A 26,567-nucleotide genomic window follows, 5' to 3' on the forward strand; every position below is an offset into this window, starting at 1 on the left:
CCGTAGATTGGAGCGGATCGGGAACACGGTCCGCACCGGATGGTCTCGGGAAGATTACGTCTAAACTGAGTTTGCAAACGACTTCTGGGTTGCTTTGTCCGCAGCTAGCCTCGGAGCAGCTTTTGGGCCATTCATCATCTCACATTAACTCGATCTCAACAGGGCGACTAAGGCCCAACTGATTTAGCGACTGGGACTCATAAATCACAATCCAAAAGACTGAGGGGTTTACGGACGATCACTGTTAGGCCCGAACGCTGAGTCGTTTGGGCTGGGGTATATCTCATCAGTTGCAGATACTATCCACATCGTTCTGCGTCAAGAAAGGTAACGAAGCTTTGATGTATCATGGACGCAACTTAAGCTCTGGCTGCCTGGAGTAGCGCTAAACATCCCACCTGTCTTACAGATTAGTTGATCCCTCCAGAGCAAGTGTGTCATCAACTCTCACCAACCATGGATATCGAAGCGTTAGTACTGTCGATGTTTCTAGCTGCACAGTCTAATGAGCTTTGTGGATGTCATCATTCAGTTTCCGCAAGGCCGGCTACCAGGCCATTGACAGGATCTGTGACTACTATGCATCCATGCACGAACGCCCCGTGGTATCTCAGGTTAAACCAGGGTACCTCATCGAGACACTCCCAGGTCAGTCACAAAGAAGTGCAGTACTAACATTATCTAATGCTGTCACAGAGAACCCACCTGAGCACGGGGAGCAGTTCGACGCAATTGCCGACGATTTTCAGAAACTAATCCTGCCAGGTCAGTAGGCATATTTGTTCTCTTCTTGCTATTGGTTCTGACCAGTACATCGCAGGAATAACACACTGGCAGCATCCGAACTTCTTCGCCTACTTCCCGACGGCGAATACGTTTGAAGGCCTACTCGGTGATCTTTACTCTTCTAGCGTCGCGAATCCTACATTCAGTGTAAGCTAATATCTCCCTTTGTTTGAGGAATGAGAATATTAACGAACAGCAGTGGCTTGCTAGCCCCGCGTGCACCGAGCTTGAGCAAGTGGTCATGGATTGGGCTGCGAAGCTCTTCGGCTTGGGAGACCAATTTTTGTGCAAGTCGAAGGTTGGCGGTGGTGTTATCCAGGTAAGCCTTCCAAAACTGATTCACCTAGCTCTCCCATATATCTGACTTATCTTGCTGACCTCAATAGACGACCGCGTCTGAGGGTGCTATTGCTGTCTGCGTCGCTGCACGCACCCGGTATCAGAAACTTCATCCGGACGCTAAACTCGAGGATCTCGTTATCTACACTAGCACACAGACCCACTCGCTGGGTACGAAGGCAGGGCTCGTCCTCGGGCTAGAGGTGCGTGCGTTAGAGGTCAAGGCGGAGGATGAATACGCCCTCCGCGGCAGCACTTTGAAGGAAGCCCTGGAAGCCGACTTGGCACGCGGGAAACGGCCGTTCGTTGTCAGTAAGTTATGTTCATCGAATAACGCGTGAAGAACATTACTCATCATCCAACCGTAGTTGCTACTGTGGGTACCACTAGCTCAGGCGCGGTCGATGAACTAGACGAGATCGGGGAAGTTCGTAAGTGCGCATCGATGACGTTAGGTTGGATGCCGGCTGAGACTCTATATACACAGTGAAGGACTATCCGTCGATATGGTACCACGTCGATGCCGCGTGGGCGGGTGTCGCCTTCGCTTGCCCTGAGTTTCGTTCTGCGGGCAAACTACACGCCGTCAACAAATACGTCCATTCATTCTGCACGAATTTTCATAAGGCCAGTGGCTCACATTCCCCACGACGCACTTGGAACCCTGACTTCTTGCACAGTGGGGGCTTGTCAATTTCGACGCTTCAGCCCTCTGGGTGACTGACCGGAACTACCTGACCGATGCACTCGACGTCACTCCCGAGTTTCTGCGAACGAAGCAGCATGACGCTGGTACTTGGTACTATGCTCCGCATCACATGGAGGTCATTGACATTGTTCTTGCAACAGGCCTTGTCGTGGACTACCGCAATTGGCACCTTGGTCTCGGCCGCCGCTTCCGTTCTCTAAAGGTCTGGTTCGTTCTCCGCAGTTACGGCATAGAAGGGTTTCAGAGACACATCCGCAAGGTAAGCCTTGTTCGTTTGCCCCGTCCCTCAAGCCTAATAGTTTCTTCAACACGTCGCGTAGGGAATCGAACAGAACGCGTACTTTGCCTCCCTCGTCTGCGCCTCGTCCGAATTTGAGCTCATGACGAAGCCTTACCTCGGACTCTCTGTATTCCGCCTTAAGGCCCCTGAGTCTGTCACCGCTCAGGGTCTAGCGGCCACGAACGACCTCAATCGTGCGCTGTACTCGCGATTGATGGAGGACAGTGATAAGCTGTACATCACGCAGACATTGCTTAACGGGGTGATCTGCTTGCGATTTGCTATTGGGGCACAGAGGACCGAGATAGAACATATTGATCGAGCGTGGAAAGTCATCAAAACGAGCGCACAGGCGATTGTGCAGGCTCTCTAGCGTAAAAGAGTCAAAGATAGACGAGGAATACTCAGGGCTTGTGGATATGTACTTTAAATCGCTCCAGTTCAAACATGCTAAAGGTTTCCTGACCTTGCCACAAAGGAGTAACGGAGGACCCCAGGCGCGGTGCATGTCGCTGTTGCCAATCTGACTTGACTTGGCAAGGTCGAAGAGCTCGTTTTTACAGTACTGCTTTGCAAAAAAGATTGCAGACCGAAGCGCGCGATTTTTGCTTGTCCCTGTTTTGTCCCCCGTCGGGTACGGTGAGAATTCCTGTTTCGGACACCGGGGCGCTCACAAGGGCTCCGTTCGACAAGACCGTGCTTGAGTCTGAGCCCCGTGTTCTGCTGCCAAAATGCACAACCATGTTCTTTGCCTCCACAATACAACTTTCCGAGTACTTCCGGTAGGTTTGCAGCTGAATCATTGACCATGCTGCAAAGAGGCTTCCGGTATCGCAGGCGTTTCCCCGGGTGGCCAAACAGGACCAAACCCCGGATTTCGCGCGCTTCGGTCTGCAATCTTTTTTGCAAAGCACTGTAATGAGAGCAAAGTTGAGTTGAGTTGACTACGCTTCATCGTATCTTAGGTATAAATGTAAACACCTCGCTAACACATGTGCACTAAGAGCAGGACGTTAGCCAGGCTAGCACTCCGACACTGCGAGACAGGTTACGAGAAACCGATATTTCAGAGCGTCCGTCCGAGAAGATATGCAGTGAATCAGAGCGCTCCGGATTGATCCGCGATCCCCGCCTCCGCGATAATCGCCCTGAACAGGTCTTCGGAAGATTGCTCATGTCGTCTTCCGACACCCTCAGGCCTGTGTGTGCTGCACTTTTATACAGTCACCGTGGGCATATCACGATGGTTCGACCCTACAGTATGCTAAAATAAAGGAAATAATTGTTTAAATGAGATTCACTTGCAGTCACCTGAGATATGGGAGAACCGTACGGACTGATTTCTGGCTGGTCAAGGATCGGTCAATCACAGATGAACTGTTCAGAATGTTTCGTCAGAGACCTGGTGTATATCCATGCAGAAATCATTCAGAGTGCGGAGGGTATAGTGAATGGTTGATTCGTAGGTGATCTCCGATTAAATATCTCGCATGGTTGAAAGATCTGTGATAGGATGGTATTTATCTAGTAAGCCAAAATCCGATAGCATTGAGCTCCCATTGTATTGAAACCTTTGAACCATGTGAAAGATTAAATCGGAGTTCATTTGCGAATCAACCATCACTATACCCTCCGCATTCTGAATGATTTCCGCATGAATATACACCAGGTCTGTAATAAAACATTCTGAACAGTTCATCCGTGATTCACTGAGCTTCAAACAAGCAGTCACTAGTCCGCATATTTCTACCAGATCTCAAGTTACTTCAGGCGGAGTTCATTTAGACAATGATTCACATGGTTTTAGCGTATCGAAGGGTCAAACCATCGTGATATGCCCACGGTGACTCCGAGGTACCATTGACCCAGCGCTGATACTCATAGGCCTATGTATCACTAACTCAACATATTGCCGTATTCACGGCATTGCTTCATGTTTCAGGAATCATCTTTGATGATCGACGTCTGTTCATTCCGTGGCACTGGTCTCTCGAACTGCAACTGCAGCCCAATCACGGAACTGGCGCCTCCCTCATTCCGCAGGGGAATGGCTACGTGCCAGGAACTGCACACCGTTCCATACGGCGAGCCACCAAATGGGCTTACTCTAGGTCGATCGAATGCTTCTAATCGGCCATTACACTGTGATAGCCCCTCGGAAACATCTTTCCGCGTGTGTGTGTAAAGACGTCCATCCATTCGTCAGAACGGACACACGTACGCTGCACAGGGAGCACCGATAGCACGGTTCAAAGGCCTGAGACTCTCCAAATTGCTGACTATCCCGTATTGTCCAGCTTTACCAACATGTGTTTCAGGTACTAGGAACCGAGATAGCCAATCACCGGTCGTCTCCGAAGGAAGGTGAGCTTGTAGTGTGCGTTAGAATCTAATGGATGTTTTCGTCAGGTATTTGTCCTATCAGAACGTGGAGCGCTAGGGCGATTTCCAGGGGTCATAGTGCTGGTGAGTAGAACAGGAGGATTGCGAGAACGTGTTCACGGCTGAAACCAGAATCGAAGTTGGCGTCTAGCAGTTGCTGCCCTGGTTTGCGTCCAAGCTTGCATTTCATGCCAGGTGGTGTCGTCCTGGGCGGCTTTTGATACCCATATTGGTGATATGGGTGTACGATTGCAAATAACAGACTGGTAACAGTAACAGGTGAAAGGTGCTAGAGAAGAATGAGTCGATTGATGTAGCGTTCTCACCTTGCCGGCGACACACAAGGTAGCCCTCTTCATCTCTTCCGGAGATTTGCTAACGCAAGCGGGCGTACAAACCAATCTTGCGATCGACGTCGTCACGCAAAACCAGGCTCGCTACAAACCAACTCAGTCCGTAGCGCCTCGACGGAGACCACATGACCGGGCGATCAATGCACTTAACTCGGAGTCGACTTCTCCCACCACAAGCTTACGGCGGCCTGAAGTATTTACGTACCTGGCAGGAAGCTTCAATTCTAATGCGAGAGGCGGCATTCGATGTCGCCTGCGTATACTTATATTAGAGCAGATCATGTCCGCTCGCTGCCCGTCGACGTTCTGTCCCGGGCACCACGACGCCCGAGCATCCCCTCCTCGACTCCCACCTTTCTCCTCCGAGCATCCCCTCAGCTCACGATGACTCTCGATGACCAGACGCTCCCCTCGCGCCCGGGCTCGATCCGCGAAGAAGACGTGAAGCTCGAAGAGGGCCATGCCGTGCGGGAGTCCGCACTCTCGGAAGGCACCTTCCACCAGTCGCAGGTGGTGGGCAAGGCCATCCGCAAGCACTTCTTCTGCCCACCTGACGCGACGCTCGCCGATGCTGTCAATCGTGACGCCGATAACGTCGAGTTCACAGATGCTGAGGAGGTATGATCGCTACGGGCAGCCTTTTGCAATTGGCCGCTCGGTCGTCCCCCACTCACTTGCTTCCGGTTTGGTACAGAAAGCCGTGAGGCGCAAAATTGATCGGAGGGTGCTCACTCTCGTTGTAAGCAGGTCAGTTATGAATGTCGTTTCTTATCTGTGACAGCGCTGCACTTACCGGTCGCGGTGATCTTGACAGTTACATCCGTGCGTATTTTGCATTGGTGTAATTGCGGGGCGCTTAGGACGTGGCTCATGACTCGAGAATATGACGCGATCCGCAGTCAACCAATTCGGTACGTGCTTCGCAGATAAGTACATCCCTGAGATGATATTGACTACCTGCAATCTGGCTTGCCGCAGATCGTACAAACATGTCCGTTGCGAGCCATACGCCTCCTAACGACATCGTATCCTGACGTTCGTTGAATCTCCAGTGGGAATGCACATGTTCTCAAAGCATTCAACGACAACTTCGGCATCACTAACAACAATCAATGGACATTGGCGCTGAGTATCTTCTACGTCGGATACTGTTCGGATGACACGCCTTGCAGCGACGCATTCAGTGCTAACATGCCTTCCATAGGTCTTCTTGAGATGCCGGCAAATGGTCCGTGGCCTTGCCATTGTTGAAACTCGCTGTACTATACTATTATGTTGTCCTTGTTATCTAGTCCTCCAAAGGTACATAGGTGCGAATCGATTGTGCGTATGCGTCCCTTCGTGCATCTGTCGATGAGACCAAGAAGCTGACACAGGCACACCCAGCCTCTTCCTGTCCTTGACGTGGTGGGGCCTTGCCTCCGTTTCGTTCGTCTACGCGAAAGGTTATGGGGGTCTACTTGCGCTGCGGTGCGCCGTTTTCTCTTTCAACGTAGCCACTATGCGCTGAGCCTTGCGGCCTCTATAGGGTGTTGTTGGGCATCGGCGAAGCGGGCTATTACGCAGGAATGATCTACTACCTGTCGTTCTGGTACAAGAGGTAGGCGATGCCATTTACCTTGTCGCGTCATCCTTTCTGACACTTCCCTTCTGACATTGCCGTCGCTGTTAGATCGGAGCTAGCCCTGCGAATCAGGTACGTCGGGCTCTTTGGCCGCGTTCATCGGGCAACCACCGGGAAAAGCTAACGCGGGGGTGGAATAGTCTATGCATGACCGGAACCCTACCTGGAGCCATTGGTGTGCGTTGTATAGTACTCATCGCGGTCCCGGTGGCTCACCGCCAATGTGGATGGTAGGGTCTGCTCGCTTTCGGGATTGTGCGAATCTAGACGAAGGTGTTGGTTGGGTACGTCTACATAAGCGTTCATCTGCTTCGCTCTCGGAGCTCATTTATCACGTCTACCGCAGATGGCAACTTCTCTTCCTCGTAAGCCACAATAGACTACAAGTCGTCTCCACTTCGTACTCACCATGGCATGACGGGCAGGTCGAGGCTATTCCCACTATATTCATGGCGATTGTCACCTTGCTATTCCTGCCCTCCTTCCCATTCTCATCATCGTTCTTGACGCCCCGGGAGAAAGCCATCGCCCAAGCGCGCCTCAACCGTGACCACCGCCCCAAATCGCATGGTGGCATGACGGGCTGGGAAGGGTTCAAGGCGGTAGTAAACGACATCCACGCATGGTTGCTCATGTTCATGTATGCCAGCTGTGAGTAGCCTATACCATCAGAACAGAATCGCTAAGCACCCGGTGGATTCCATAGTCAACGTCGGCGCCACCTCGATCGTGTACTTTTTGCCCACGGTACGTCTCTCTTCGTCGCTGCGTGCGCCGTGCCATCTCCTGCATCGGCTCACGGGCGCATCCCAGCTCATCAACGAACTTGGGTTCTCCCCGCTCGCCTCGCAAGGCCTCACCGTCGCCCCCTACGTGGTAGGCTGGCTCATGGTCGTCTTTCAGGCCTGGCACTCGGACAAGACGCGCGACCGTGGCTACCACATCATGCTCTCCACCGCCGTGTCGTGCATAGGCTACATCGTCCTCGCCGTGCTCGCGACGAGGGGCAGCGGCTCGAACATGATCGGGGGACGCTACTTCGCGCTGTTCCTCGTCGTGGGCGGGAACTACAGTCTATTCCCCTTGGTAATGTGAGCGCCGCTGCTTTCCGTTTCAAGCACGACCAGGGGGGCTGGTGACTGACCGATCACGGCATGCGGACAGGAGCTGGGCTGCAAACGTGTTCTCACCGACGTCGAAACGGGGCGTCGGAACGGCGTTTATCGTCTCGATCTCGAATTGTGTTTCCATGTGGGTCTCGGGCTATTGAGTCTCTAGCTCGGTGGCGCGCTTTGATGACACTTATCCTGGCATGTGGCAGTGCGTCCCCACAGGTCTACTTCGACGCAAACGACAACTACCAGAAAGGGCACGCCATCTCCGCTGCGTTAGTAGTCTCCTCGCCCCCTTGCCAAGTCCGATGATCTTGTTGCATCGGCGCCCGAGACTGACTACATGACCACTTGCGCTTTTGGCTCTTGCATAGATGTCTGTTCCTGACGTTCCTCCCGTCATTCGTGCTTCGAATGCGCCTTGCACGAATGAACAAGAAGAACGCTGCAAAGCGGCTGGCGATGGCCGCGGAAGGAGCGAGCGTGATGCAGATTGCCGGCCTGGAGAGGAACGAGGAGATATACGACAACGACGCACGCTACGTCTTCATGATGTGAAGTGCCCCTGCATATGCATGTACTACTTGAAGTATGGATGATGTACCATTACATGACATGCGAGGCTGTAGTCTTATGCGAGGTGTACCTGTTGTATCGATCTGTTTCCGCCTCGGTTCTAGCGATATATGAAGCTGTGCAAAACCGATTACCGTGTCTCACTCACCTTGCGGTGGATATGAGCAGGTAGAAGGCGAGCCATGTGGACGTATGCAGTGGTGCTCTGCTCGGGTAGGGCAATCGGAAGCAAGGTAAAGCCACTGGAGCATGGGGTTTTTCCCATTAGCCCGCTAAGCAAGTTCGTCCTAGTGTTTCAGCGGCCCGGGACCATTGCGTGCATGTAGTCATCGTACTGGTATCGCGGTAGGCTTGGAACCGATAGAACTCGATCGCATCTCAATAATGTTCCTTGGAAGCATAGCCACGTCAAGTCTGTAAGACCACTTATGTTCGGCTACCCTATGCAATCCGGATACATACAACATCGCACTGATATGAGTACGGCCCAAAGTTATACAACGAGCGAAGAATACATACGTAGATTTCCTCGATTCATCATATACGAGTCGTCATCGTCACCACCAAACTTGCTCGTCGGGTCGTCGGTAGAGACTACAACGAGGTCCTCCTGAATTGCCAGTGATATGAGCTTTATACGAATCATCACATTTGTTCAATTCTTTTGAACGTAGTCCTTGATATTTTCTCGCAATGTGATTGGTTGGGACATCATAGCAAGACTACAGAATGACCCTAAACAAGATGCTTTGTCTGAGGGCATAGATGTCAACGAGGATCGCTGCACGAGCGTTAGTAGGATAGTCGTGTACACCTTTAGAATGGGACACACCCGTCGGCACGCTGTCCACCAACAGGCGATCCACCATGGTTAGGACTTCTTTCCGAACGGACTTCGCTCAGATATCCACCGCAATCGTGGAGAACCGACAAGCCCCGCCATAGTAAGCGTAATCGTCCCGGCACCAATGAGCACCCCCGAGAAGATGATAAGATTGGTGAAGTGGCTTTCATCAGTCACCTTCAGTAGCGCGCCGCCGGTCGGCGTGCCTACTAGGGTGGCCACAGCGACCACCATGTACACGGAGCCTGACCGACATATAGTAAGGCTTTTGGTAGCACAACAGACACTGACGCTCACCCAACCGTGCCCCGTATACTTCGCGTGGAGTTATAGAGGCGATGTATGTTGGCAGCAGCGATACGAACGCACCTGTTTGCGAGTGGGTAAGGGGGACGAAATAATGCAGGACAATCCATCATACCAGAGAAGAGTCCGTATAACGCCGAGAATGCAATGATAGACGCAGCATTGCGTGACGGAAGCCACAAACCCAACACCAGAATCGTGCAGATCGATGCTGCAGGGACAAAGACGTGGAGACTGTCTAGAGCGATCAGCACATATCTCTCCGCTTGAGCGACATCGAAATCGACCTACGTTCCATAGCGGTCCGCTATGAATCCCGGAAGAACCCGAGAGGGAACAGTCATGGCATTCATGATGGCTAGCAAATAGTTCGCGATGCCAGGTCGGACACCTCGAAAGTTGCCGTAAATTTGGATGTAGAAGTACGGGATGAAGAACGAGTAGAATAGACTTTGGTGTTCCCCCATCAGATATACAGTGTGACTGCTCTGATGTCAATCAGACACTCACAGGAAACCGGCGATCGTCGCCAATGCATATCGCGGATCCTTCCATCCTCCAAGGTCGACAGCGGTCCGCAAGGATATACGGCCCGACAACGGCAGCCGTGTACGGATTGTAAGGCAAGAGACGGTGAGGCATCCCAAGATGATGAACGCAATAATCCGGACAGCCCACCCGAAGCCAACAGCCGGGATCAATTTTTCGAGGATTACTGGGAAGATGACACCGCCGCTCGCGCTGCCTCCTGTTGTGAGGCCAATAGCCAGTGCACGTCTGCGTCGGAACCAGTGTCCGAGAACCGCGATGGCAGGGTTGAACCTGTACCGAGAAACCCTTCTAGTTGGAGCTGACACGGTCCAGGGCGAAACAAACCTACAACATTGCCAGACCGATACCAAACAGGACACCTTGAGAAAGGATGACCTGATAAGCCTGATCTTTTTGTGCCAGGGACACCATCATCAACGAAAACACCGAAATGAGAGTGCCTGCTGGTATGAGTACCTGAGAACCCAATGAGATCAAGATTTCAATTGGTATGAGGGAGCGGGCACGGACCGAGGTTCCATAGGCATCGAAAATTCTCCCTGTAATCGTTCCAAGAAAGTACAGGAAGAATATCTGAAGCGACCCGATGAGGGATATGATTGAAGACGAGGATGACGGTAACAGCGTCGTCTCATAGTAGTTTTGGAAGGTCCCCTGCATGTCGGAAAAGCGGTAAGTCTATCAGGTCATACCAACACAGCATGAGATAGGGAATCGACAAGGGCACTGACATATGTATTGATCATCCCTGCGGACGCGAACAAGGCGAGCGAAGATCCCAATACTACGGTCCATGCCTCCCTCCCCCCATCAGGAACGTACTCAAGCTCCGGCTCCGCAGAGGGTTCAGGCAATGGATCTTCAGCTACGGCTCGTCCCACAACCGTGAGCTGCTCCTCGGCCTTCTCCAGATCTCGCTTATCTACGACCGTTACGTGATTCATACCGACCAGCTCAAGAGTGACAGTTTTTGTCGCGGATCCTGGGGTCGGGGAACGGGAACAGGTCCGCGTCACTTCAATGGAGGCGGAAAAGTCACAGTCCGGTTGATGAGGAGCGTTTATATCACGAATGCACGTTGGGGATCCCGCTTGCGCGGCCCACAACCCGCATCTCTCTATTACTCACCAGGCGAATGGACCGGATGTGACTCACCGGAAACGTCTTTACCCTGCCGCGCCTCTCAATGCTGACTCATTTCGGGCGCTCGTAAGACAACTGCATTTTTTGACATGATGGCGACATACCCATTACCGACAACGAGGCCTGTCCAACTGAACTTCTGCAGCGTAGCAGTTCACCTACTAGGTGTCCTTAGATTCGATCGAAAGCGCGACTGTCGGGCTATCAGGTAGGACGAGACCAGCGGATTACTTCTTTGCTGCTGTTTATCCAGGTTCAGGAGACGCGCAACGTCATATGGACGTTCTCAGTGCGAATGCTGGGGAGATCAAGACCCAGAAAGCGTTGAAATCGCTCACGATGAAGAAGGATGTCTGGCGTCCTTCATCAGCCATTCAAAAGAAATTTCTCAAGCGACGATTACAGCCACGGGCGTCGCACCCAGCTGGGTGCGTGATCAAGGCGAGGAAAGAAGCTGTGCCATGATCCTAGCCGATAGGCGCCCCAACGCAAGCGTGCGTCGTGCTATCTCCATTCAGCCAATCCTAGCCACTCATGGCATGCAAGCAGCTCCTGCTATTCGCAAGTCAGCTCAGAAGGTGACACAGAACGCATCACACGTTAACACCACTTACGTCCGAAATCTGCAGCACCTCTTGGATATCCAACCTCACGCCGCGCGAGCACTTCTTCGCAGCCTTCCTGAGCGAGGCGGTATCCCGCTTTGACAGTGACTTTCCGCGTCCGTTCATGCCGGTCGCCTTATAGCGCTTGACGAGTACCTCGAGCACGCCTTGCGTCACGGTTGCCGCGGTGAGAAGCGATATCGGGAAGCGAAGCAGGTCCTGCTCTGTGCCCACCGCAAACGCGTCGTCAGTCCTCCGACGTTCTATGCGGGGCTGAAGAAGCCCGCAGACGAGAGAGACACGGCAAAACGGAAAGCGCACGCACGCTGCAAGGCGTCGCACAAGACGTCCCACGCCTTGTCCTGCACGCCATCCCAGCCCCCGTCGAATCCGACTAGACTACGAAGCGTCGGGAGCGCCTCCCACAGCTCTGCCATGAACGCGCCAGGGGTCACGCTTCCGACGCGGAACGCGAGCGCCTCGAGGACGTCGCGTTGCGCGTTTTCAAGGTTCGCGAACTCCATCCGGTGGGGTGCGAGGTCGAGGAACTCCTGCGCATAGATTACGTCCAACGGAAACAACACGTCGCGGTGAAACTAGGGCGCGCAGGAGTCTCCGTCAACTGGAAAGGGGGCAGAGCTGCATTGAGACTCACCTTCACGCTCAGCGCCAGGCAGGCGACGGCAAGGTCCCATGTGACGGCTTCCAGCGCCTCATCGTCGTCTTCCTCTCCTTTATCAGGGGCGCCGACGACATGGAAGTAGCGCATGAAGATATGCGCTGCATGGAAGTGCGTCTCATCTGAGCTAGATAGGAGATCGTATAAGTCCCCCGGAGCGTACGACGTGTCGTGGTCCTCCTCAGGAGGCATGACCTGAACGCATACAATCAGCTCGATTTGCGTCTCGCATGGGCGATGTTTGTCCTTGCCTCGAGAAACCATTCCATCACTTCCCCCAGCATCCGTGAGTCGATGTTGAGCTCCGTAAGGGAGCGCGATATCAGAGCGCGATTGATGGGGCGGGGCGATTCGATGTCGGGTGTACGCAAGACGTTGTAGATCTCTTCTGTCTCAGTTTCGTATTCATCGCTGGCTGATACGGAGGGCTCGGCCCAGAACCGCTCCTCTTCATCCTCGATGCTCTTTACTGGGTGCTGCGCAGCAGGTATCAAGCCATCAGCAGCTCTCTGCTCCCACTCCCGCTCGAGCAACGCAACGATGCGCCGCTCAGCCGCTTCCTCCTGAGAAAGTGGGGCACGGGGGATCAGTTGGAAGGAAGGTGGCGTGATGATCGGTAAGTCCGCTAGGGTCGGAGAAAGAGCGCCTCTACATGACGATGGGTCATTTGAGGTAGGGGTAGTCGGTACTGTTGGCGCATATCCTCCCAAGGGCGATGCAGTAGAGCCAACAATGATAGGGAAATTCTCCGGGCAGAAAGCCTTCGCAAGTTCCGAATAGTCGGACACGGGTACAGGACTGCGCTCGGTGACCTGCGCAGAAGACTGAGCGCGCTGCGTAGGAGAACCATGTGGAAGCCAAGCACCCACTTCGTTCAGGACGACTTCTTCCTGCGCAGGAGTACTGGACAGCTTGGAACGCAGCGATTCTGCCCTGCGGAGACTGCCAGGACCCTTGGCATAGCGTAGCTTGAATGCTCCGGACAAACCTGCGATAGGTGGCTGGGTTGTGCGCTTCCTAGGATAGTCTTTTCCTGGTTGTCGGGACCGGTCACCGCACAGTTTCTGCTTCTTGTTTGTTGCCAGAGAGCCAGAGTTATCGTCTAGATCATTGTCGCCAGCGCGAGACCTGAATGGGCCTGGCTGCAGGCGCTTTTGGGGGACCGAGGACTGGGTATATGCGCCAGTTGTCGCCAGAGAATTACCGATATTGTTATCAAGAGTCGTGGAGCCACTCCCTGGCGGTCCGATTGGCTCCGTACAGGTTCGAGACCAAAAAGAAAAGAGAGTTGTGCGATCGGCAGCTGAGCGATCCAGAGTGTGAGAAGAAGACGATGACCCCGCACCAGCATAAGAGACCCCGGGCTCCTGTATAGCCGCAAGCAAAAGTCGATCAAGAGACTGCACGAAGGAAGAACCAGAGCATCCACGAGAAAACGTGCGATCTTGACTAGCAGCCTTGTCATCCGAGCAATCGCCCCAACATGCAGTCGTGGATCCAAACCGTTGACCTATGACCTCTGGAGGTGTCCCAGCTATAGGAGACGAGGACGGTGGTGCGGTCGCCGCAGCCTCGTCGAGCATGACCTCCTGGGAAGAGCTGCTCATATGCGAATAGTTCGGCAGAGTAAGTTCGGGATGAGGCGCTTGGATAACACCTGGTCCGTGTCACCAGCGGATAACCTCTTAAACGCCCGTCTCATGGTATCGGCTGCGGCCGCGTACTTCAAGTACTCGCGTGGGAAACACAACTGCTTGTACTCGGACACTCCCCGCCGAGCACACAAGGTGAAGCTTACACCATCTCCCTGGGCAGTACTTAGTCCGAATCGTCTTCATGACTCATACCAGGCTGACGAGTCCAGGGAACGCTTGTGCGGTCGCAGCTAGTTGCCCACTGGTTGCCGGCTATCTCTTTTCTGAGTTCTGTCACACACTAACCTTCCCACTCGGTCTAGGTGACCCGCGACACAATTCATAGCGCGACGCTCGTGCCTCCACGAACAGGTGGCTCGGTGCCGAACGATGCTGAACGTTGTGGTCCAGAGGGTCATTTGGCAAGATAAACTTCGATCGCCGATTGTCGACTGATGGTCGCATGAGGGCACCGCTTCTGCTCCGCGAACGTCGTGCGCTGCGGTGATAACAGGTTTCTGCAAGAGCAGTACGTACGCGCCGTTGATTACCTGAGGTACGCGAATGCTGCGACGCGTCACCGCCTGAGTTCTCTATATATTGGAACTGGAGGTCGTGTCGACGCGTCAATCCCTCTTCCGATTTACCGTTCCTCGGGTTCACAACACTATGCTTCCCAGGTTTGTTCCTTTCGCTGCATGGAGACTTGTCATCGACCGAGTTACTCTTCCAGCTGTGTAACGGAAGACAATCGCCTCGTCCCCCTGTATGGCGTCGCGCTGTCCCTATTGCACCTTGCTCTGCACGCTATACGTGTTCCCAAGCCTCGTGATGCGCCCAAGGGCGCGTCCCCGCTTTTAGCATCCGAAGAAAGCAGCACGCGGCATAATGCCCTTCAACGTCTCATACAACGAGCAGGAGGTCCGACCATACTTGTGCCGAAACTGACGCGTCTTCTTTGCTCCCTGATCCTCGTTGCCCTATCCCTCGTGACCGTCGTCCGCCAACACCATGTTTCGGGCGTAGACATTTCCTGGATCCACTGTGTCGAACCTGCAGTATACGTGCGTTGGTTAATGTGCGGTGCATGCAATTGTGGCTGAAGCTCTAATGACAGGTTTACTCCTTGATTCTCTCCGCGGCGTACGTCATGACGCGTAACTCCCGGTTGCTCTCGTTCCACTTGTCTTGGGTCCTGCTGTTCACCCTCGGAGTCTACGTGTTTCGCGACGTCGTTCCCCTGTTCGTAAAGTACCGGAGTCCCGCTGACAGCCCGGATGGCATAATTCTCTGGGTAAAATTATTAGTGCTCTTCGAAGCGGCAGTAGCAATTCCTCTTGTCGCGCCTCGTGTCTACGAACCGCACGATCCCGATGTAAGCACTATGAATAGATAACTTGGGACGTGGTCACTGATACAATCCTCACAGGAGCCTATGGAACACCCCAACAAGAACCAAACCGCATCTGTATTGTCCTCGATTCTCTTCAACTGGATAAATGAGACGATATCGAAGGCATCTCGCGTCTCCCATTTCCCCTTGGACGATCTGCCAGTGCTCGCCGACACGTATACTACTACGAACCTCATCAAGGAGAGCTTTCCGGTATGAATTCAGTTTATGGCTCGTCGGCAAACCGACTCATCCTTATTGGTGATGCAGCACGTCGACCCATTCCAACTCGGCAAGGATGAACACTTGTTCTGGGGGCTTCTACGAGTGTATCGTAAGTTCGCATTATGCGTCTACATCTGTTTCCCTTCGTTACAGTGCTAACACTGGACGTGCTCAGGTCGCAAGTACTTGATCTACTCAGCACTGGTCTTCATATCCGTAAGTGCCATGTACCGTCATCCTTCCGAATCACTGGTTGACAGTACGTAGTCGATACTGGCCCTGTCACGCCCGATTGCCGTGAAAGGCCTCCTTGCGTAAGTCACAAACCCCCTCCTTATCCCCAGGAGCGAGTCTGAAGAACACTACAGGTCGATCGAGGTGGGCGGACAGAAATCAGACGTGTACCCCTGGGCATGGATTGTCCTCCTGTTCGTCGGTCCAACGCTAGTGACCCTCCAAGAGGAATGGGCACAGTGGATGATGGTAAGCCCACATATCGCTCATCCTCCCTCTCCCGCATCTCCGGCATTGCATCTGACGTTCTGAACAGAATCGGCTAAACATCCGCAACGATGCAATCGTTACGGAACTACTCTTCGAGCACGCGCTGCGCATTCGCGTCAAGTCCGAAACGTCGCGGAGTGCCGACGAGCCCCAGGAAGGGGGCAATGCGGGCAACGCGTCGGAAAAGCAGGGCAACCTCGTGGGACGCCTCAACAACCTCGTCGCAAGTGACTTGGAGAATGTCCGCCAAGGGAACAAGATGTGGCTGCAGCTCTGTGAGGCAGTCCTCGGGCGTCCCAATTCGGTCGTAAACTGATGTCGCGGGTGTTCAGTTGTGAAGGTACCTATTTTGATTGTGGCGAACATTTCGTTCGTGTATGGAGTCCTGGGATACAGGTGCGCGCTGTTTGTCCAAATATGTTCCCTCGTACCAACAAGCATATTGCAGTGCTCTCATCGGGCTGGCCTCCATCATTGCACTACTCCCCGTGCCGGGATACCTGAGCAAACGGATCCAGAGATACCAAATAGAAAAAATGAACAAGGTACTTGAAAACGCGCTGATTCACACCATCGACTGACAGGTCCGTACGCTAGACCGATTCCCGAGTGCAACTGATCAGCGAGAGTAAGTCCTCGACTATCCGACACGAGTAGATACGGATAACAATGTTGCATTCTAGTCCTCAACGTCATCCGGATGATCAAGCTTTTCGGCTGGGAACCCCGCGTAGCAGGACAAGTCAAAGCGCGCAGAGAGGCTGAGCTCAAGCTGCTCCGCAAGAGCAGGTTCGTTGAGCTTGTGAATAACTGCAGCAAGTGAGTCTCACATCGCCAAGATACATTGTATGAGACAATTCTAACCTGCCCCCAGTTTCAGCATCCCATTGTTCACAATGGCGATCACGTTTGGAGCATATGTGAATACAAACCGCATGCTTAAGGAACACGTTTAGCTGAATTATGACCTCGTGCAGACGACGTTTCAGCATGGGGTGTTGACGGCACCCCGGCTTTTCTCGTCCTACACCGGTGAGCACGATAGTAGTGACCTAGGCATCCAACGTCTGACCACCTCCCAATAGCGTTCATGACGATCCAGCAACAATTACACTTGATCTTCTTCGCAATACCTGTCGTGACACAAGGTATGTAGCGAATGATTATGTCTCACGTGACCTCACTGTTGAGCACTTTCATGGTTAGCCAAAGTCTCATTGGACCGTCTCAATGCGTTCCTTCATGACGTATGTTCTCGCTCATGATTCCTGTACACATCCCTCTGAAGGTTGCGTCCTCGATCCAGACTGAGCTCCTCGATCAATACGAGGAGATCAAGCATGGAACGGTCCACAGAGAGCAAATTCGCCACCTTCGTGAACCCGACATTATTGGTATCAAGCAGACGGCGTTCAAGTGGGCCAGCGACAGAAAGGCTCAGACTACTGTTACACCTTCCGGAACGAGGCAGCGCGAATTCGTGCTGAACATTGACGAGGAACTGCTCTTCAAGCGGGGGCAGATCAACCTAGTGGTTGGACCGACTGGATCGGGGAAGACGTCGCTGCTGATGGCACTTTTGGGTAAGTCCCAATCAGGTATTACCAGCTAACCGCGAACCGATACATGACATCGAGTGTAGGCGAGATGCATGCGATCCCTGCTGGACCTGAGTCTTTCGTCGCACTTCCGCGAGCGGGCGGTGTCGCATATGCTGCACAGGAGTCTTGGATACAGAGCGAGACGATCAGAGTGAGCATCATCTGCTATGGTATCGTATGATTGTGCGCCGACTTTTCTTGCACTTGCAGGAGAATATCCTTTTCGGGGCACCTTACGATGAGAAACGGTACAACAAGGTCATCAAACAATGTGCTCTCGAGCGTGACCTTACTCTCTTCGATGCCGGTGACAAGACGGAGGTGGGCGAAAAGGGCATTGCACTCAGGTGCGTACTTGTGGAAGTGATGGAGGAGGCGAAGCTGACACAATTCCACTCGGTTATCAGCGGTGGACAGAAGGTATCGTTGGGCACTTGAGACTGGTAGCAGGTAGCTAAAATCCCGTTGAAGGCTCGCATTACGCTGGCTCGTGCCGTATACTCGTCGGCAGAGATACTTATCCTTGACGACGTGCGTTTCTCGCACTGTTCTCAGATCCTGAGTGTGAATTCTCACACGCTTTATGTAGGTCCTTGCTGCTCTTGATGTCCACACCAGTCGCTGGATCGTGGACAAGTGTTTCAAGGGCGATCTGATCCGTGGACGTACCGTCATTCTAGTCGTAAGTCATTACCATCATCATCCAGGTCGCCGTCCGACGGCCGCCCACGCAGAGTCACAACGTTGCCCTTATACGTCCTATTGCGAACTTTCTCGTTGCACTTGGGAGCGATGGTCGGGTCGTCAGCCAGGGGTCTCTCGATGAGGCTCTTCAAAAGGACCGCGAATTGCTTGAAGAGCTCAAGACAGAGGAAGCCCTTCATCAGGCGGATACGGAATTGGAGAGACCCAATATCGATGGCCATGATACTAGTGACGGAAAGCTTGTGATTGCCGAAGAGATCAGTGAAGGGCGCGTCGGGTGGAACGCTTGTGAGTCTCACTAGGTCACGAACTCGGTCTCGACTGACATGTCTCAGTCCTGCTGTACACGCGGAATACTTCAACTCACAACTGGCCGTACTGGACTTTCTACATCGCCACTCTCTGCATGACACATGCTCTGATCAACGGCGAGGTATGTCATTTGGGCCTTTATGAAGCAGAATAAGCTGTTGAGAATGTGCGGAATAGTCGTACTTCCTAGGATACTGGGCAGCTCAGTACGAAGATCACGATCCATCTGAGGTGCCCGTCCCTTTGTGAGTCCTCAGCTGCGAATATTGTTTATTGTATTCTGAATGGCGGGACAGCTACATGTCAATATACTTCGGTATTATCACAGCTATTCTCTTCATCTACGCTGTCTGTTGGTCAACATACGTGTATGGCTCCATCCGCGCCTCGAGGAATATTCACAGCGACCTCGTAGCCACGATCCTGGGCACTACTCTTAGATGGCTTGACATGACGCCTACATCGCGTATTGTAGCTCGTTGCACCGCCGACATCCAAGCAGGCAAGTCCAAGTTCCCTCACTGTCTTCTGACACGGTTCCTTACTTGTGTTTATAGTCGACACAAACATCCCTTCCACGCTGCATTACGTTCTCGAAGGAACCGTGTTCATGCTTTCGCGGATAGCCGCCGTCATGCTCATCACGCCCATGTTCATTCTCCCCGCCTTTGTCGTCTCTGTCATCGCAGGTTGGGTCAGTCAGATCTACATGCGCGCTCAGCTCTCGGTTAAACGTGAGATGAGCAATGCGCGTGCGCCCGTCCTAGCTCACTTCGGATCTGCTATCGCGGGTATCAGTAAGTCCTCCATCACTCCCTCGCCAAGGAACTAAGCTGAGTCTATACGGACAGTCTCAGTCCGTGCGTATGGTGCGCAGGAGACCTTCAAGTCAGAATCTTGCTTGCGTATGGATAGGTATAACCGCGCTGGCTTCGTTCAAGATGCGCTCTCTCGGTACGAGATATGTGCAGCATGTTGCGGTTGACATTCGCGCTAAGTCCATGACAGCTGGATCAACATCCGACTGGACGTTTTAGGCAACTCTCTATCAACGGTACTTGCCGCATACTTGGTTTATGTTGCACATATAAGCTCGTCTGGGGCTGGCTTCGCTATGTCAATGGCAGGTATGTAGTGCCTATCCCTCAGCGTGACTCACAGATGGGTTACTGAAGGCTAACCTCTCGTAAAGTTGGTTTCAGCGGCTTCATCCTTGCGTGGCTGAGGACGCTCAACGACTTCCAGGTCATGGGTACGCCACTCGATGCCTCTGTTATCGACGCTATGAGCTTACGATTAACGGCGGCTCTTCGTTTAGGTAACAGCTTGGAGCGGATCCAACAATACATGACCATCGAGCAGGAACCAAAGTCGTCTATAACAGGAGTACCGCCTGCGTACTGGCCTGCGAGTGGGGATTTACGTGTCGAAAAACTATCAGCGCGGTACTCACCGGTAAGAGCCTTCGAACTATATCTAGCAGAGCTACAGATGCCAACTTCGACAACAGGATGGACCACGGGTGCTCCACGAATTGTCATTCGAGGTCAAATCCGGAGAACGTATTGGTATTGGTATGCATTGCTCTCCTAGAACACCTTCACCATGCTGAAATGACACGAAAAGTTGGTCGTACGGGTAGTGGGAAGGTATGTCTATGAATATCCGAGACCGCACATATGCTGATATCTAGGTTCAGAGTTCCCTCACGCTTTCTTTGCTACGGTGCATACCGACGGAGGGAGCTGTCTACTACGATGGCCGCCCGACTGACACTCTCAATTTGGAGGCTCTCCGCTCCCACATCACCATCATTCCCCAGATGGTATGTCACCGGGACTAGAATACTCCACAGGCCTTGCTCACACATCACGACGCATTAGCCCGAACTGCTTAGCAGAACTCTCCGTCAAAACCTGGATCCTTTCGAGCAGCATGACGATGCCACACTCAACGATGCGCTGCGCTCTGCTGGTCTGTTTTCCTTGCAGGAAGAAGGGGACCATGGACGCATCACGCTTGATGACGACATTGCCGGAGGAGGCGGTAACTTATCGGTTGGTCAACGTCAGATTATCGCACTGGCTCGGGCCATCGTGCGAAGGAGCAAACTACTGATTCTCGATGAAGGTAAGTCTAGACGCTCGTCATGATCCAGGTGCTGATTCGTGTGATTCATCCTCAGCAACATCTGCCATCGGTGAGCCCAGCGATTGTTTGCATGACAAAAACGGTACTGACAATTAATTAGACTATGAAACCGACTCCATTATTCAGAAGTCTTTGCGGGAAGAACTTGGCCGGGATGTCACAGTCCTGACTGTTGCTCATCGTCTACAGAGCATCATGGACTCGGACAAAATCGCAAGTATCTCTCTTGATTGTTATTCATCGGCTACTGATGGGACGGCACCTTCAGATGGTGCTGGATGCGGGAAGATTAGTGAGATAACTTTCCCAGCTGAAAACGTCGCATGACTGATTTTCTTTCATTCCAGGTGGAGTACGATGCCCCAAGTGCGCTACTAGAGAGGCAGGATGGGTACTTCCGGAGTCTGGTAGACGGTAGTAGTGACCGCACCGCGTTGTATGCAATGGCTGGAGTATCTCTGTGACAGGAAGCACACCAGTGAACTACGTAACACAGGCTTCCTGCCTCCAAGAATCATAGCAAGACTTAGTCGTGGCTACATTACATTTCGTGAGATCGCTGCCTCTCCTTGATGGAAGGTCCCTTCCATTGTGCGCTATGGGACTCAATCCCTAAGTTACATTTTATCCTCCTTGTCAATTTTATGCTTGTGATTGTATTGGCAATAACTTGGCATTCCTCTGTGGGCATTTGGCACAGTGGTAGCGCGCACGCTTCGCATGCGTGAGGTCCAGGGTTCAATCCCCTGAATGTCCAAAATATTTTGTTCCCTATAGGCTCAGGAGGCGTCGTTATCTGCGGAAGTATACTTACGAGCCACAACCGTTTCCCCATCGCCAGATGACGAATGCTGTAGTCGACGTTGATGAAGTCAGTCAAGCTCAAGCTTCACAAGTTTGCTCTTACACCCCTGCACCGACTGCCTAGATATGTAGAGGTCATTACGTAGTACATCTTCGTACACATCCTATGTATTCTGTCCTGTCCTCCTTAGATATAGAACATGGTTTCCTTGAGGGCCCCACCCACAGCGTTCGGACTGTTATCGAAACGCCACATCTTCTTCGCCTCATTCATGACCTCCTCCTCTCCACCATCACTGGTCGCCGTGGCACCACTATCAGAGTGACCCTGCAACAGGGGATGTATATAGCACCGGCCACGCTCGCAGGCGAGGTCTGCGTAGTAAGCGGGCGACACCAGACTGACGGCCTTCGTTGCGCGAGCGAACATGTAACTGATATCGTTGGTCAGGCACTGCAGCTGGTCAGCGCCGATTCCAATCTCGTCGTGGACGACGTAGTAATGTGTCGGCCTCGTCGTACCCTGGAGTCCTATTGACAACAACGTCGGTTGAGGTGTCGCAACCAACATATCGCTAAGAATAGCAGGTGCTTACCTCCGTGGGCTTGCAAGTAGAAGTCATACTCATACACAGCCGTTACACCGCGATCAACCACCGTACCCGGCTTGGGGTTCCCATCTTGCGCTGCATGCGCTGGATCCATCGGGAAGAAACGGGTGTGGTGTCTCTTTCCGCAGATGACGATCGTCAGCTTGGGCTTGTAGGTGGGGCCGAATTTGGCGAAGGCCTTCCTGATTTCCGGCATCTCCTCCGCAACCACGATCGAGAATTGACCCTACACGTCGGTCAGTACGACGACATCTTTCCTACGAGCCAGCTTCTAAACGCACTTCGGAGACACCATCGCGGTAGACCAACACGCGGCTTGGCAACGTCTTGTTGTTCTTCGCCCGGAAAGCCTGCAACCGCTCCTCCATCATGGACGCCAAATCGGTGATCATCTACACGATGGTTAGTATCCAACATGCCGAAGGTTGCAAATGATCGTGATCGACCCCACCTCCTTTCGCGATTCCTGAAGTCGCATGCTGGCAGGGAACTGGCCCATCCGCCTGTCGATGCTCGCAACGACCGCAGCTATCGACGGCGTTCCCCTGACGGTCCCGGTGCCTGGATGCGTGACGTCCATGCCCACGAGCATCGTAGGCTCCCTGCTCAGCCACGCCATGTTCTGCTCCCCGAGCTCATGGTTTATGCCCCCAAGCTTAGTGTTGAACTTGAGCGCAACGTTCGCGTAGTATGTCGGCGCTCCCTTTCGGATCTTCGCCGCGTGCACGCACACAGTTGCCACGTCCAGGTAGACGTCGCATAGGTGCTTCAGGCCAGAGTAGATGTGTCGGTCCCCATTCGAGAGAATGACGAGGACGATACTGGGCTTCCTCGGGATACCCATCAGCGTCTCCCTGATCTGCTTGACCGCCTGCTTGCGCAGCGGGTCCTCCGTACGCCTCGGCGGGAGCCGCGCGACAGCGATCTGCGGCGGCGCCTGGTCGATGGACATGCCGCTCTTCTTACACATGTCTGCGAAGCCGCGCAAGACGTTCCCGAGCTCAGGGTCGTCGGCACCCGAAAACTCGTCGCGCCCGTTCCCGTCGTGGATAAGGAGGACCCCCCAGTTCTGGAGGCGTGCCCCAAGGGCGAATCGCACCCCACGAAGATTCCACGACGCACGATCGTCGACCGCGCCGGTGCCTTGTGCGTAGCGCACGACGGGGGGAGGGAGGATGCGGCCCGGGACGACGGCCATCTCGGAGCCGACGGTAATACCGAAGGCGTTCACGGGCGGAGGGGATTGCGAGAGCCCGAGCTCGAGTAGACCACGGTTCGTGATGGCGTCGCCGTTAACGTTTGGGTACTGGCAGGCGACTAGGAGCATGTTGGCGGTGAGCTCGTCGGGGACCTTGCCTTGGTACGGCTGCTTTTCCAGGATCATGCAGACCTCGGCCGGGAGGTAGTTCGTCCGCTGCCCACCAACATCGATAAGCGGGAGATCTGGATAGCGCAGCTTGATCTTGTACTCTATATGCGGCTTCTCAGAAACAATGATGACGCATATATGGAGATCAACTCACTTCTCTGGAAGTACTGCTCTACAGTGACCTCGCCCATACCCTCGGCCGTGAACTTATGCTGACGCGCATTCACATTCGCGAGGCCTTTCACCGTCTTCCGGTACCCCAGGTGCGTCGTCTTGACCCGCACACTCCTCACGAACGTCCTCAGACGCGTGGTCGGGCTGAGATTCATGAATTCTATCATGCGGTCCGCAAGATTTCCTGGGGTGTAGAACGCGGTCGTGCACACGTTCACGTTCACCATGAGCTGCTTCCAGGCGGGACGCACGGACGAGTAGAACCCGCGCCACGCCTCGAGGCCGCCCCCAAGGGGAACAGGGGGCGCGCTCGGGGACGGATGGAAGAACTTGTTGCGCCCCACCATGACGCCCCCGCCGATGACGCGATTGGGATGCGCGGAGAGGATGATGTTCATCGCGTTGACCACGGGCATGAAGTCGTACATCCGCTGCTGCGGGTCCCCATTCAGATAACTTCATGCACGAAGTAGTTAGCAGAGGGACACGCGCAGCGGAAGAACGAATGGATGCGTGATGGGAAAGGCAGTAGGGAGGCGACAGCATATGAGGAGCTGGCGGCATAAGGAGTGGTGTTGCGCTGCCATGCACCGGGCCCTCATGACACTGGCACCTCCACAGGGAAAGCGAAGCGGGCAAGGAACGCACAGAACAGAGCACATACCGAAGCATCTTCTCAGTGTCGATGAGTTGTTGGAACTTGATCGTCATGGTATATTCCTTTCGCTCCCGAGCTTTGTCTCTGTCTCTTTGTTCTTCCTCCTCGTCTTCGTCCGAGTAGAGGAACTTGATCTGTAGAGGTTGAGGGAGTTTGTTCACAGCGAGGAGCTTCGCGCTATTGTCATGCGCTACTCTCCCAGTCATGTTAGCTCGCTTCCATTCCTTTGTCTGCTCGGCGAGCTGGAATATCCTCCGTTTGAGACGCTTGTTCCCGGCCGGCGGGTCAATCTGCACGTCGTACTCGTAAAAGGGAGTTTTTGGCAACGTGAGAGGGAAGAAATTCGTCCGAAGCTTTATTGGGGAACCCGCAGTACCGAAGCCGGGTCGCACAGGAAGGTCGTTGTCGTTGAGCCGCAAAGAGCGAAGCGAGACGACGAGCTGATCTTGGGAGTTATCCGTGAGGCGGGGGTCAACGACGGCAGGGCGGTCGGGCGCGAACACGCTGTAGGGGGATCAATCAGTCGGCATCATCACAGCGACGGAGCTGAATGGGAGAACTCACCCTCCTCGACCCCGACTTCCAGATCCTCTCCCTCCGCGGGACCCTCCACGGGACCCACTACGGTCGCCTCTGAAGCCTCCTCGGTATCCTCCTCGATCGCCGCCCCTGTAGCCACCGCGATCCCCTCCGGGACTGCTACCGCGGCCTCCTCCAGGACTGGCACCACGACTCGAGTAACTGTCAGAGCTTTGAATGGACCCACTCGGAGGTCCACCTCGTCCCCTATATCCTCTATCTCCTCCCCGTCCGCCTCGACCTTGACCTCGACCTCTTTCCATGGGTAATGCGCTTCGCTGTGCTGGGAATTGAAGTAGGCGGTAGTTGTGCAAGCTAGAGCCGAAAGACGAGGAGACAAGACGCAAGGCCCGCGGACGTTATATACTCGGAGAAGCCGTCACTGCGGTACCGCCCATCCGAACAAGTTGGATTTGATATCTGTGAAATCCGCTCCGAGTCGCGCATACAGCGTGCGGTCCTGAAGGGTGGATGCGTGCAGCGGTCGCGGAGTGAAATTTGCCGTTATTGTGGTATGCTTTAGAGTTCGACGGGTGAGCGTCGCACTCGCCGACGAAGATGGATAAGCGTGACCCACCGCGTGGGTAGCGCGCGCCCCGTGCCCACCCAGCCCTGCCTTCTCCCTGCCTATTCTTATTCCTTCGTCATCCCCACGCATGTCCAACTGGCACAGTACCCATCGAGTCATGACATGTCGAGGTGAGTTTCGCGGGAAGGCGTATGTCAGCTGAGGGGGTCCACGATATCTCCCCTGGTTTCGTTTGGGTCTGTGCAGTGAGTCATGGTCACCTTGCCAAGTCTTGACTGAATCCGTATGTGGAGACAAAAACCTGACAGAGAATAACGTTGCTAGGTGCTTTATCCGCGGCGAACGCTCCGAAGATGCCGACGTCAGAGGGCGCACGAGGGCCCAGGCTACCTCGACCCGGACGTCGAGAGCAGCTATCTGTACCCCGATCGTGCTCGACGTTCCAGTTTCAGTTGCATGCCGTTATGCATCGTGGCCTCTACCGCTGCATCGATCGTGCCGCACTGCGTCCAGACAATGCAAAACGTTTACCAGCTGGCGGGTGAGCACTCCAGGACCTCTTGCCCCGCGCTCCTGGGATACTCACCGGAATAGTTGTCTCTGGAGCGATGCCTATTTGCCGCTCAACAGTTGCGTCAGGCCCCGTTTGGGGAGCAAACCCTGACGTTTAACTGCGCGCAGAAAACAACAGAAGTGCAAGGGGATCAGAGCAAAGGGGTGGGACGAGGATGCTCAGCCGGGTGTGCTTCGTCGGTAGAACCGGCGGCGTTCTTCCCAGGCTTGCCGCAGTGGTCCCTTCGCTCGCCGAAACAGGGCAAGAAGAGCAATCAGATACGAGACCTTCGTACCATGCCGATTATGATAATACAGCTAGCCACAGTACTGCTACACAGTATCACTACATAGGAGAGTCCGGTATCAAAATTGCACGACAAATGTGACATGGATTGCCTACGGGGGCACATCGTCCAAAGCAGCGTGAACAGCAGAAAGCGTGGTGATCCAACAAGAACAGCAAACACGATCAG

General features: G+C 53.7%; 5 protein-coding genes and 1 non-coding gene across 6 annotated transcripts; 4 read left to right on the forward strand and 2 right to left on the reverse strand.

The window, feature by feature from the left end:
* The first annotated feature begins 126 nt into the window (after nt 1-126).
* DICSQDRAFT_155009 (uncharacterized protein) lies at nt 127-2,586 on the forward strand. Its single transcript, XM_007365480.1, has 12 exons — nt 127-327; nt 410-470; nt 533-648; nt 697-765; nt 821-933; nt 986-1,105; nt 1,173-1,437; nt 1,494-1,556; nt 1,613-1,752; nt 1,806-1,917; nt 1,975-2,093; nt 2,155-2,586. Exons 2-12 carry the CDS (start codon nt 457-459, stop codon nt 2,485-2,487), a joined length of 1,464 nt encoding a protein of 487 aa, XP_007365542.1. The 5' UTR covers nt 127-327; nt 410-456; the 3' UTR covers nt 2,488-2,586.
* A 2,647-nt stretch (nt 2,587-5,233) lies between these two features.
* Nucleotides 5,234-7,897, forward strand: DICSQDRAFT_169860 (MFS general substrate transporter; the record flags this gene model as incomplete). The annotated part of the gene is made up of 17 exons (XM_007365481.1): nt 5,234-5,467; nt 5,544-5,596; nt 5,664-5,671; nt 5,749-5,760; nt 5,828-5,840; nt 5,902-5,999; nt 6,054-6,077; nt 6,142-6,172; nt 6,236-6,319; nt 6,378-6,449; nt 6,522-6,545; nt 6,820-6,838; nt 6,899-7,124; nt 7,180-7,220; nt 7,287-7,564; nt 7,638-7,724; nt 7,795-7,897. 17 exons carry the CDS (start codon nt 5,234-5,236, stop codon nt 7,895-7,897), a joined length of 1,407 nt encoding a protein of 468 aa, XP_007365543.1.
* A 1,135-nt stretch (nt 7,898-9,032) lies between these two features.
* On the reverse strand, nt 9,033-10,807 carry DICSQDRAFT_59915 (monocarboxylate permease; the record flags this gene model as incomplete). The annotated part of the gene is made up of 8 exons (XM_007365482.1): nt 9,033-9,250; nt 9,303-9,374; nt 9,427-9,545; nt 9,603-9,761; nt 9,822-10,133; nt 10,192-10,319; nt 10,374-10,517; nt 10,595-10,807. 8 exons carry the CDS (start codon nt 10,805-10,807, stop codon nt 9,033-9,035), a joined length of 1,365 nt encoding a protein of 454 aa, XP_007365544.1.
* Nucleotides 10,808-14,138: 3,331 nt separating this feature from the next.
* Nucleotides 14,139-21,286, forward strand: DICSQDRAFT_136348 (P-loop containing nucleoside triphosphate hydrolase protein). The gene is made up of 41 exons (XM_007365483.1): nt 14,139-14,189; nt 14,248-14,480; nt 14,658-14,988; nt 15,042-15,299; nt 15,354-15,530; nt 15,588-15,651; nt 15,718-15,758; nt 15,810-15,856; nt 15,911-16,025; nt 16,093-16,321; nt 16,379-16,442; nt 16,495-16,591; nt 16,644-16,674; nt 16,730-16,865; nt 16,921-16,966; nt 17,024-17,078; nt 17,132-17,194; nt 17,253-17,293; nt 17,353-17,629; nt 17,689-17,798; nt 17,858-17,994; nt 18,055-18,067; nt 18,119-18,178; nt 18,237-18,329; nt 18,382-18,640; nt 18,688-18,785; nt 18,842-18,909; nt 18,961-19,166; nt 19,222-19,461; nt 19,516-19,618; nt 19,673-19,791; nt 19,857-19,916; nt 19,983-20,119; nt 20,175-20,238; nt 20,291-20,313; nt 20,364-20,489; nt 20,548-20,794; nt 20,850-20,864; nt 20,916-21,028; nt 21,084-21,107; nt 21,163-21,286. The coding sequence occupies exons 4-41, from the start codon at nt 15,075-15,077 to the stop codon at nt 21,277-21,279; spliced, it is 4,140 nt and encodes a 1,379-aa protein (XP_007365545.1). The 5' UTR covers nt 14,139-14,189; nt 14,248-14,480; nt 14,658-14,988; nt 15,042-15,074; the 3' UTR covers nt 21,280-21,286.
* Nucleotides 21,287-21,500: 214 nt separating this feature from the next.
* On the forward strand, nt 21,501-21,572 carry DICSQDRAFT_t81. Its single transcript has one exon. It is a non-coding gene; the product is annotated as a tRNA-Ala (tRNA).
* A 129-nt stretch (nt 21,573-21,701) lies between these two features.
* DICSQDRAFT_85956 (argonaute-like protein) lies at nt 21,702-25,542 on the reverse strand. The gene is made up of 7 exons (XM_007365484.1): nt 24,996-25,542; nt 24,438-24,935; nt 23,754-24,229; nt 22,682-23,700; nt 22,512-22,622; nt 22,216-22,456; nt 21,702-22,150 (listed from the first exon to the last, which is right to left on the reverse strand). The coding sequence occupies exons 1-7, from the start codon at nt 25,271-25,273 to the stop codon at nt 21,807-21,809; spliced, it is 2,967 nt and encodes a 988-aa protein (XP_007365546.1). The 5' UTR covers nt 25,274-25,542; the 3' UTR covers nt 21,702-21,806.
* Between the last annotated feature and the right edge of the window lie 1,025 nt (nt 25,543-26,567).

The sequence above is a fragment of the Dichomitus squalens genome (assembly GCF_000275845.1).
Source record: "Dichomitus squalens LYAD-421 SS1 unplaced genomic scaffold DICSQscaffold_12, whole genome shotgun sequence".
NCBI lineage: Eukaryota > Fungi > Basidiomycota > Agaricomycetes > Polyporales > Polyporaceae > Dichomitus > Dichomitus squalens.